At 35.2% G+C, this 12,845-nt stretch overlaps 1 protein-coding gene across 1 annotated transcript in view; it reads left to right on the top strand.

Annotated features, from left to right (window-relative positions):
• The window catches only part of kl-2 (dynein heavy chain 2, axonemal kl-2), a 1,174,416-nt gene that overhangs the window by 965,309 nt on the left and 196,262 nt on the right, over positions 1–12,845 (top strand). The window contains exon 62 of the mRNA XM_090369487.1: positions 12,013–12,145. Within this exon, the coding sequence (XP_090225613.1) occupies positions 12,013–12,145 (133 nt within the window). The remainder of the gene's footprint in view (positions 1–12,012; positions 12,146–12,845) is intronic.

Raw genomic sequence — 12,845 nt, 5'->3', positions numbered from 1 at the left:
GTAATTACAGGAGTGTTAGTTTAACTTCTGTTCCTGGGAAAATAGTGGAGTTACTGGTAAAGGAAGTAATGTAGGATCATCTAGACAAGGGTGCAATTCTGTTTCAGACACAGAATGTGTTTGTTAAGGGGAAATCTTGTTTAAACAATTTGATTTGATACTATGATGTGATCATAAAGGAACTGGGTGCAAAAAATAATTCTGATATATACTTTGATTTTAGAAAAACTTTTGATACTGTTGCATATAAAACTGTACAAATTGGAGCAGTGTGGCATTAAGGGCAAGTTGCTGCTATGGATAAGGAGATGGTTAAGTGGGAGAAGACAAAGAATGGTAATCAGTAGCCATTACTCTTTGTGGACTAAGAGCAATGTTATTAATGGAGTACCCCAAGATTTGGTGTTGGACATTTCATCATTTTCTGTATTTATCAATGATATTGATGAAGGCATATTAGGCTTAATGCCCAAGTTTGCAGATGATGCAAATGTTGGCAAGGTGGTTAATGACAGTATGCTACTGCAACAGGACCAAGAAAAGTTAAGCAGATCAGCTGAAAAATGGCAATTGAAGTTTAACATTGGCAAATTCAAAGTACTGTACATGAGTAGCATTAACTCCAGAGTAACATACAAACTGTGTGGTACTACACTCAGAGTAGTGGAAAGTGAAAAAGACCTGGGGATAATTGTGCAGTCAGATATGAGGTTCTCTGAGCAATGCAGACTGAAGAAAGGCTTCAGTTCTCCTAATTGCAATGTCACAGATCATCTGTGAGGTGATCTGATTGAGGTGTTTAAGGCTTTGAATGGATTGAGCAAGCTCAATGCTGGTGGGATTCTTCCTCTTGCTCAGACTACACACATGAGAGACCCATATTCAAATTGAGGAAGGATGGGTGCAGAATATAACGTACGATCACTCATCGGTGAAGACAGGATATTAGAGCTGGAAAAGGAATTAGAAAATGTGAATTGGAATATCATCGGTTTGGCAGAAACAAGAAGAAGAAATGAATCACTTATAAGTTTATCAAGTGGAAATCTGCTGTACACCAATGGAAACAGTGAAAGGAGTGAAGGTGGAGTTGGGTTTCTGGTCCATAAAGATTTTAAAAACAACATTTTGGAATTCAAAAGTACATCACCAAGGGTGTCAAGACTAATACTCAAGATTTCTAAGAGGTACAAGCTAAAGATTATAATGATTTATGCACCAACATCGAGCCATGATGATGAAGCGGTTGAAGAAATGTACACTGAAATTGAGAGTCTTCTAGATGGGCAGAAAACCCACTACACTATTATTATGGGGGACTTCAATGCTAAGGTTGGAAAAAGGCAAAACAGCACAGAAAGAGGAACTATAGGAAATTTTGGAATTGGTGAAAGAAATAAAAGAGGTGAAAGACTTGTGGAATTTGCAGAATCTCAAGGAATGTCAGTAATGAACACTTTTTTCAAGAAAAGGGTGAACAGAAAGTGGACATGGAAGAGTCCAAATGGATTAACAACTAATGAAATCGACTTCATCCTCACTAACAGAAGATATATTGTGAATGATGTTACCGTCCTGAATAAGGTAAATGTTGGAAGTGATCACAGAATGGTAAGATGTACACTTGATATAGATGTAGGAAAGGAAAGGAAAAAACTGACTCGAGTAAATAATACAAAGGTCTTTGAAATAACAGAGGAGGAGAAAAAGCAGTATGTACTGGAACTTAAGAACAAGTTTGAGCTTCTGCAGACTGCTCAGGACCAAGATATCGACGAGGAATATTACAACTTTCTGAAAGTGATAAAGCCCAAGAAACCTATAGGGAAACAGAAATCCAAAGAAGAAAAAATTAGTCAAGAAACACTTGTCATGATGAACCAAAGATGACAAATGAAGAGCAAGAAAAACACTGACAGGGAGAAAATTGAGTATACTGAGTTATGCAAAGCCATTAGAAAGAGACTCAGAGTGGACATAAGAAGATTTAACACAAGAAAAGTAGAACAAGCATTAAGGGAAAACAAAGGATTTAAATCAGCAGCCATGAGCAGTAATACAGAAAGACAAATGATACTGAAACTGAAGAATAGCAATGGTGTACTTATAAACAGCAGAGAAGGCATAATTCAAATAGCAGAAGACTACTATAGAGAATTATACAAGGAGCGAGGGAATGATACCAGCAGTGGGGAAGATGGATTGCAAAGTAGCAACACATACGACATACCCGATATTCTTCCTGATGAGGTAGAACATGCATTGAAGAAAATGAAGAATCGGAAAGCCCCGGGGGAAGATAAAGTTACTGTAGAGTTGTTAAAATTGGGAGGAAGAGACATAACACAAAAACTGGCAAGGCTCTTCACAAAGTGCATTAGAAAAGGTGTGATGCCTAAGCAGTGGAATAATGCAATCATAGTTTTGCTGCATAAGAAAGGAGATAAATCAGAAATTAGAAATTATAGACCAATTAGCTTGTTATCCCATATCTACAAGTTGTTCACAAGGGTCATTATTAACAGATTAGAAAGAATACTTGATGAGAATCAACCGAAAGAGCAAGCTGGCTTTAGGACAGGATTCTCAACTATGGATCACCTTCACGTAATATCACAGCTAATGGAGAAAGCAAATGAATATAAAACACCATTATGCCTGGCATTTGTGGATTATGAAAAGGCATTTCACTCCATACAGCATAAGGCAATGTTTCGGGCACTGGAAAGACAAGGCATAGATACTCCATATATTATGATTTTGAAGAAAATATATGAGAGTGTTACATCCTTTATTAGACTAGACAAAGACAGTAGCAAATTTAAAATCGAGAAAGGAGTCGACAAGGAGACACAATATCTCCGAAGCTGTTTACTGCTGCCCTTGAGGAAGCTTTCAGAAGATTAGACTGGTCGCAGAAAGGAGTTAATGTGAACGGAGAGTACCTAAACCATTTACGATTTGCAGATGACACTGTGCTCAATGCTGATGGGATTCTTCCTCTAGCTCAGAAAAATCACCTGAGAGGGCATAAATTCAAATTGAGGAAAGACAGATGTAGGATAGACGTGCGGAAATTTGCCTTTAGCCAGCGGGTGGTTGGTTGGTGGAACAGACTGCCATCCCTTGTGGTGGAGGTTGATAGCCTAAATAAGTTTAAGGCTCAGCTGGACAGGTATTTTGAACGAACAGAGGGGTGAAGTGGAAGTGGTTTTTTTTTTTTTTTTTTTTTGGCTGATGCTGCATAAGCTTGCTTTCTTGCATCAAATGCCTCTACTAATGCTAATGCTAATGGTCATAAGCCACGATCCCAAAGAATTAGAGGAAAATCTTAATCAGTTATGCACAGTTAGTAAGGATTTTGGACTAAAGATGAATATGGCTAAAACAAAAGTAATGAAGAACAAGTATGCCACGGAAAGGGAAATAATGATTGAAGGAGCAGTAATTGAAAAGGTGGAGTCATATACTTATCTGGGACAAGTTATTAGCTGTAATAATGATAAATGGCTGGAAGTCAAGAGAAGAATAAATTTTGGATGGATAGCATTCAGGAAATATAGTCACATACTGAAGAGCAATATCCCAGTTTGTCTGAAACGTAAAATAATGAATCAATGCATACTCCCCACCATGACTTATGGAAGTGAAACTTGGGCACTCACCAAAAGAATGGAAGAGAAGCTAAGAACTACACAGCAAAGAATGGAATGAATTATATTGGGAATCAGACTGTTAGATAAGAAGAGAAACACATGGATTAGGCAGCAAACTCAAGTAAAGGACATTCTTATCAAAACTAAAGAACTAAAATGGTCTTGGGCAGGATGCATAGCTCGAAGACATGATGACAGATGGACTAAGAAAATAACAGAATGGTACCCAAGAGGAGCTAGAAGAAAACCTGGAAGACAAAGGCGGAGATGGATAGATGAAATTCATGAGTTTTTGAGTAGTAAATGGATGGCCAGTGCTCAAAACAGAAGGAACTGGAAAGTTGCTGGAGAGGCCTTCATCCTGCAGTGGATTGAAAATGGCTGATGATGATGATGGGTGCAGAATAGATGTGTAGAAATTTGCCTTAAGCTAATGGGTGATTGATTGCTGGAACAAACTTCCATCTGTTGTTGTTGTTGTGGAATTTGATAGCTTAAATAAATTCAAGGAAAAATTAGACAGACTATAGAAGGGAATGGAATAGGTGAAATGGGAAGTTTCCCCCTTTTATTTGTATAAGATTACCTTCTTACATCATTTACCACTACTAATACTAATGCTGCATTAGTAGAGGCACATATACAGCATCAGCCAAAAAAAAATCAAATCTTCCCATTTCACATACCCATTCACTCCAAAAGTTTGATTATTTCTGTCTTGAATTTATTTAAGCTGTCAACTTCCGCAATGACCAATGGAAGCTTGTTCCAGCACTCAACCACCCACTAGCTAAAGGCAAATTTCCACACATCTATTCTACAATTCTCTTTCCTCAGTTTAAATTTTTGCCCCCTCAGGTGTGTAATCTGAGGAAGAATCCATCAGCATTGATCTTGCTGAACTAATTCAAGGTTTGAGCACACCACCTACTTGTCCCTGTTAGCACAATTCCTTATATCATTGATAAGACCCCATGAGCTACTATTGTAGCCTGTCTGTACTGTCAGAAATCTTACCAGAGATATACACTATATACATTACATTATCACTGAATATATGGACTTTTTTTTGTTTTTCTTGCATTTTCCAATAGTCTGTATTCAGAAAAGGATCTCCTCCATGATAGTATACTGATTTTGCCACTTATCAGTTATTTGGAAAGCAGATCTTCTCAAACAAAGAAGAGGTTCAGCTTCCATTTTTTACAATAATCTTTTAATTTATTCAGTAAGATTTTTTTTCCCTCCATTTGTGTCAACATAATAGGAAATTTAAGTTTTTTTAAACATCAGCTTAACAGTGTTTCTTATAACTAAAGGCTATCCCATTTTGCCCATCATAAATCAAAAGAGAAAAATAGTGAGATGTGTTGTCTTTCAGGCAAATCATGTACACCTGAAGGTGTGCGTCATTTGTCTTTTAAATGTAATGTTTTGCTGGCAGTGTATTAAAAAATAACAACCAGTTTTGTACTAGTTTGTGATGTTCCTTGATTTGTAGCCTTTAATAAGCAAGACCAGTTTATCATTCCATGACACATACATACAAATGTCACCTACCTTTCCACACAGGGAACCTCTTTAGCCAGGTGGGCAGGAGCAGCAGTGCATAGCACAAGCTTCTTGATTAGTCCGGGGTTCAAGCCCATGACCACCAAATACGGAGGATGCAGAAAGTCAGGGAATGACCACCGCATATCCCTGGAGCAATATGGCCTTAGTTGCTAATGCTTCTAAAAACCAAATTACAACAGCAACAACCTTTCCACAGACTTTCCTGAAAACAATGTCTCTCTTTCTAAAACTATCCATTCATCCTTTGAAAACTCTGAATTTATGTTTTCCCAATTTTTCAGCCATTTGCAACTTCCATACTCTTGCATTCACAAGCCATTCCCATACTATTTTGTTTGTCTTTGCTTCCAGTTTTTTGTAATTTTCTTTTCATTGACCCATTATAATAGATGAAGCACAGAAATAGTTTTTGAAATTAGAGTAGGAGGAAATTGCACCTGTTAGCTATTGTGGTCCAATTGTAGATTACAAAAGGTAAAATTCTCTGGAATTTAGATCCAAAATTTCACGAAATTGAATGAACAGTACATAAATAGATGTAGAAGATAGTTTTACGTCAAAAGAAGTTGTTTGATAAGTTGAATGATAAGTTGTTTACAGTTTCTTACTAGTTTTTCTGTAACTTTTTTTGCAATTTTTTTTTTTTTTTAAATTCTGGTTTTATTTTTGACAGTAATTTCACTCTGACATTGGGCAACTAAGTCAAAATAATAACAAATCAATATTTAAAAGCATTTTTTTTTTTTTTACAAATTTTTATTTTTATAAAGTTTCAAAATTTCATGAAGAAATGAGACACAGAGTCAGCCCCTAGAAGAAAACTCAATTCTTGGAGCCCATTCACTTTGAGAGAACTCCCTCTGGGAAGGGCTAAATGTAATTAAATATCCTTATCTGTTGTATTTGACAGAGAAGAAAAATGAATGGGATGCATAAAAATTATCAGGCGACACAGAAGCCTATGATATATATAAGCTAGTCTGTAATCAAGTCACAAAGGAGGTTAGGGAGGCGAAGAAAGATTACGAGAAATCTTTGGCAAAGGATGCTAACAAAAACAGCAAGGATTTCTTTACTTATAAATTCTAAAACGAAGGGGATTAATCTGATTGGTCCACTTCATATTGATGGTTCAACTGTTGATGATCCTGCTCAGATAGCAAACAGACTGAATGAGTATTTTGCATCTACGTTCACACATGAGAAGTTATTAAGGATTGAAAATGCCAGAAGGTTATCAAATTGTAGCAGGGTGCTTAATGATTTTGTAATAACTGAGAATAAATTGTGGAGGAGAAATTGTTGAAGTTAAACATAAGAAAGGCACCTGGGGTGGATGGAATCTATCCAGTTATATTAAAGGAGGTGGCAAAGGAAGTAAGCAAACCCTTAGCCATAATTATGAGAGCATCCTTGGACTCAGGGGAGGTTCCCACTGACTGGAGATGTGCAAATGAGTCCCCAGTTCACAAAAGGGGATCGAAGGGTGACACGAGTAATTACAGACTAGTTAGTTTAACTTCTGTTCCAGGTAAAATAATGGAGTCACTGGTTAAAGATGCATTGCAGGATCATCTAGACAAGACTGCAGCAATAATTCAGACACAGCATGGGTTTGTTAAGGGAAAGTCTTGTCTGACAAATTTGATTGGTTATTATGATGTGGTTACAAAGGAACTGGATGCAAAAAATGATTTTGATATCATATATTTGGATTTCCGGAAAGCTTTTGACACTGTTGCGCATGGAAGACTACTATACAAATTGGAGCAGAATGGTATTAAGGGTAAGTTGCTACAATGGATAAAAGGATGGTTGAGTGGGAGAAGACAGAGGGTGGTAATCAATGGGTGCTGCTCTTCATGGATTAATGTTATTAGTGGAGTCCCACAGGGCTCGGTGTTGGGTCCACTGTTGTTTTGTATATTTATCAATGATATTGATGAAGGTATATCAGGCTTAGTATCGAAGTTTGCAGATGATACAAAGGTTGGCATGGTTGTTAATGACAGTAATGGCAGTGTGTTACTGCAACAGGATCTAGAAAATTTGGGCAGATGGGCTGAGAAGTGGCAACTGAAGTTTAACATTGAAAAATGCAAAGTACTGCATATGGGTAGAAGAAACCTCAGAGAAATGTACCACTGTGTGGTGCTACACTTAAGGAGGTAGAAAATGAAAAAGACCTGGGAGTAATTGTGCAGTCAGATATGAAGTTTTCTGAGCAATGCAGACAGGCTGTCAGGGCAGGTCATGGGGTGTTGTCAATGATATACAGGAATTTTGTTAGCAGGGAAAAGGGGGATTGTTCCTCTGTGTAAGGCAATGGTCAGGCCATGCCTTGAGTACTATGTGCAGGTCTGGAGGCCTCATTTTAGGAAGGATGTAGATTTGTTTGAGCGTGTACAGAGAGAGGCAACAAGATTGGTGAAGGGAATGAAGGAATCCTCTTACCAGGAAAGGCTTAAGTTCTGCAAATTGCAGCAGCTGGAGACTAGGCACCTGCGAGGTGATCTGATTGAGGTGTATAACACCTTGAATAGGTTGAGGATGCTGAATTCTGATGGGATTCTTCCACTTGTTCAGATTACGAGCCTAAGGGGGCCTAAATTGAAATTGAGGAAGGACAGATGTAGAATAGGTGTTTGGAAATTTGCCTTTAGCCAGCAGGTTGTTAATTGCTGGAACAAACTTCCATCTGTCGTTGTGGAAGTTGATAGGTTAAATAAATTTAAGGAGGAACTGGACAAATATTTAGAGGGGATTGTTTTGTATTTTTTTTTTTTTTTTTTTTTTTCGGCTGATGCTGCATAAGCTCATACACTTGCTTTCTTGCATGACATGCCACTACTACTACTCTTTCACTAACAAAATATGTAAACCAAGATGCTTTATCAACTAAATCGGTCTTTAATTACATTTACTATGTATCAATGGAATATAACTTAAACTTACAAACTTATATGGAATATTACTTAAACTGAACTTTGACTAGAATTAAATTATGTTCTTACACCTTGTTGAAACATTGACATTGCAGTAGTATTAATATCAGTATTGAGAAAATAGGACAAATCCAGTGTGTGAGATATTGGTATTTTGGACATTTTTAAGTGTCAGTATTTTGAACCTTTTGATGTTTTGAGAATTAGTATTTTGGACCTGTCTGTAGACCATACATTACTATGTATTTAACAATAGTCTTCTCTATTAGTGAAGAGTTACTTATTCGAAGTAGTGCAATATCATGGCAACTCGTCGTGAAGGCAGAGCACAATATGAGAAACAGCAAATGATGCCTACAACAACTACTTTGTAGTTTATTAAGAGTTATCTATGGTGTATCTAAACACTGATATTATATATATTACTATGTATGTTCTGTTCCTTCTTTCAACAATATAGAAACTAAAATTATGGAACCAGTGAAGCTCCATGGTTTTATTTATAATCATATGACTCCATTAGAACCCCAAAAAAACCACACAACTAATGTTTTATGATCTTTTCCTCTTTACAACATAATTAATGTTAGTTATTCCCTAAGTACCTCTAATATTAGTTATTCCCTAGGTACGTCTAATATTAGTTATTCCCTAGGTACCTCTAATATTAGTTATTTTCTAAGTACCTCTGATTACAATTTTGCAGTGATCTACCCCTTCCATAAAGGCATGGCATTATTACTATTACAGTGCCAGCTGGGTTGATATGTGTAACTGCTTCCTTTCTTTCTTGGTAGGATGGCTATTTGTAATAATCTCATCGTATCACCTGCTCTGATTGATCATTGAAATGATTCTTGTATGAATGAAATCCTCTCTTCCTCATCTACCACCTACAACTCCTGTTCATTATCTGAACCTTTGTTTTCCAACAAAGGCTAAATTAATAATATAATATTTAGTGAAGGAGTAGAGGTGAATTGTGTGATGTATGGAGTCAATTAAAAAGAAATAGATTCTCAGTTTTACACAGGTGAAGTTTTTTTTTTTTAACCTGTGCAAAGATAACCTGTGCAACATGCTATTCAAAATTTATATTAATTTGAAATACACTGGACTTCCTCACCAACTGTGAGGGATATGTTTCCGGAAAGTATCCGATTTGTCAAGATCAAGCCTCGCATATAAAACAGGGAAATAACAATAAATAAGCCAATAAAATATATATAAAAAAAACACAGTAAACTTCATTTGTAAAACATGAAAACAATGATGAGATTGACAATACAATAAGAAAAATAAAAGGTAAGATCAAAGTGATGAACAAGACATAAATAAATGTTCAGAAAATATCAACTATTTCCCTTAGGTCGCACCTTCATTTGATACCTCGAAACGTGTTTCTTCTCCCACTTCTCAGTCTTCAAAGAATTATGAAAACTAGTCCAAAATACATCGAAAATAAGTAATTATTAGTAAAATAAAACAGTCTGTAGAGTGACAGTAACATATCCACTCATCACTATACTTGATAATGACAAGTGTGTTGTTGAGAGCATAGATTTCAGTGATTCCCATAATGTTTGTCCCGGCACCACAGTGCACCATGACTCCCTTCAAGTATGCTGCAAGATTAGAAAAAAATGCTATTGATTTCATTGGCAATCATTCTGTAGGCCTGCCATGAATATAACTTCTTTTTTAAATCAAAATGTGATTTGAGTAACAAAAGGGAACCACTAGGGTAGAATGTAAACAAGTTATCTCTCTCTCTCTCTCTCTCTCGCTGCACTATGCATTAAAGTCTCTCCGTGATCTATGGGAGGCAAGAGCAGTAATTGTTATGTTCTTTTGTTTGTGGAGATTGGACTGAAACCCTCTTCTGTTGGTGTTTGTGGAAATGCGTAGTTTGAATAAAGTTTTAGGGAAAATTAGTCAAATTATTAGAAGGGAATGGAAAAAAGGGTGGGGTAGGGTTTTTGATGTGAAAACATCTTTGACAGCACCTACTAAATTTCAGACCGAAGTAAAACCAATTTGTCATGAAAATGCAATGTGGAATTAAGTCATTTGCATCATTTCTGTCTTGAATCTTTGATGAAAATGCAAGACGAGATTACATAAATGACATCATTTCCATAAAGGTCACTAACCTTCACATTTCTTTTAGGTATTTTGATTTGTATATATTGATTACAAAATAAAAGAGCTTTTGTATTGTAAATATTTTATTTATCATTCACATTGATCACAGCTGGAAAACAAGGTACAATGGATTTATGATAGCTGAAGTAAGAGACATATACTTTTGATTGCAACATATCTAAATATCTCTGGAAAACATTATCAATTGAGGTAACTTGTAGTTGAAATTGAGGGATTAGTGTTGAGAATTAGATTGAATATTTCCTGCAGGAAAGTAATTAACGGTTTAGTTTCTTCTGATCCAAAATTAACATCGAAATTACTGCTCATGAACATGGGTATTCCAGTATGAGTATGGCAACAAAACGAATTGAATGAAGTCAATGCTGCTGTTAGGAGACATATAGACAACTGTTGTAATTATCACTTGCCATTGGATAATGCTTAAGATCCTTGTTCTTAAGTGATCCTCTACAGCTATTACATACAAGGATCCTGTAAATGTCCACATAAAAAAATGCAGCGCATATCAATGATGTATCTTTAACAGCTGGTTTCTTTGTGTCATTTTTGAACCATAGACGATTACAAATGTGGCATACAGAACAGAAATCATTTTTCATAAATATCCATTTAAATTCTCAATACATGTTCTTATGTAAATAGTAGTTGGTGTAAGGAAAAGGAGCTTGATCATTTAAACTTATCCACTCCACAATTGGAGAAATGTTCTGTTGTACATAATTAATACTCACTTCACGTACATCATTATTAGATGGAGTGGCATTACTGGTTGAAGGCACTGCTAAATCCAACATTTGATTTTTCTGTTTGTCTTTTACACAATCTCAATAGTCTTTGTTCTCACACACTCATTGCTACCTCTGTTTTTATTTTCTTAGTTTGTGTTGCGCTATAATCTCGACAATGCTCTACAATTGACTTCGGCATCATTGCACACTCAGCTATAGTAGTGTGGTATTCAGTCCCTTTGACTAATCAGAAAATTATTGTTGTAAAAACATCTATAACAGCACCTAATAATGGAATGTAACGAAAATACAGATTGCAACAATACAAATACTTGTATTTGTATTGATGTCAAATTATCATACTGTAGTAGTATGCAGTAGCGATGTCAAAAAATCATACTATTCAACCAATGTCTGTAATCAAATGGGCAATTAGGCTAATTGTTTGGATTTCGCTAACCTCTTCCAAACGTTTATTTGGTAGAGTAAGTAGCGGGTGTGAGCATAAAATATTACATTATTAATAACTTTGGTTCTAGCTGTTTGATTTTAAAACAGTTACAATTTTTATTAATGATGTTTTCACATAAAACATCTTTTGTGCATACAGGGTACACAAGCAGTTTATATGTTTTTTTTGCTAATGCTGTATAAGCTTATTTCCTTGCATCATATGCCAATGCTAATATTAATATTAATGCAGATTGTAAAACTTTGGTATAACCACATTATCTCAAATCTATGGTTGACAAAACTATAGTTGTAATTGAGGAGGGATCTCTGTATATTTTTAAAATTCATTAATGGTCTTGTTTATTCATTATGTTATGTGTGTGTGTGTTGTTTATACTTAGTGACTCTTATTTCTTGTATAATATTGATTGTACAAGAAATAAGAGTATAATATTGGTTGTATAATAATGGTTTTCTATTGTATAGGTCTAGAAGCACAACTATTAGGAATTGTTGTTCGGAAGGAACGACCCGATTTAGAAGAACAAAAAAAAAAGGTTGTAAAAAATATTTCTTCTGGAAAAATTAAGCTTCAAGAATTAGAAGACAAAATCTTAAGGTAACAAAAAATCAGTATATCATGTGGGCAGTTGCCAATATTAAGTTTATGGTAATCACTTTTAAAAAACTGAATAAATTGTTTTATGATATGCATTTTAAAAATTGCATTGATTGACATGTTCTTAAATTTCATTAAATTTATTCATTTATAATATTAAGTCCTATTTACTTAGGGCTTAATACTATAAATTAAAACGTCTAGGAGGGTTTTAAAAATAATGATGTTTGAACTTTTATGTCATCACTTTTTAGAGAGACATATTTTTTAATAGTTATTATCTAATAGCATCTGTCAAATGATATATAATATGCAGATTGACTTTTTAATTTGGAAACCCAAACCAGGTACACTTCACTTTGAAATCATTAACCATAAAAAGTGTAAACTTATGTATGATAATGTCTAATTGCCATTTGGTTTTTGGTTAAAGTTCATTATGGCAATACTGCTGAGGTTCAAGATAATGCTCAAGTCATTGTTTCAAGAACATTTTCATGGTTGAAGTTGTGCTTAATTTAATGGTTTTTAAGAAGAACTTGATGGATGATTTGAAAGGTGCCTAATCCACACTTAATTTTTCACTCTACAATTTCTGCATATGTTTCGATCAAAGTTTCTGTTATTATTCATTTTGACTTCCCTCAAAATTATTGCTAAACACTTTTTTGAGTTCACTATAGGAGTTTTTTACCCCCGA

This window comes from Mastigoproctus giganteus, chromosome 1, assembly GCF_048544385.1.
Source record: "Mastigoproctus giganteus isolate SK-2022 chromosome 1, ASM4854438v1, whole genome shotgun sequence".
NCBI lineage: Eukaryota > Metazoa > Arthropoda > Arachnida > Uropygi > Thelyphonidae > Mastigoproctus > Mastigoproctus giganteus.
This window is presented reverse-complemented; position numbering and strand designations above follow the sequence as displayed.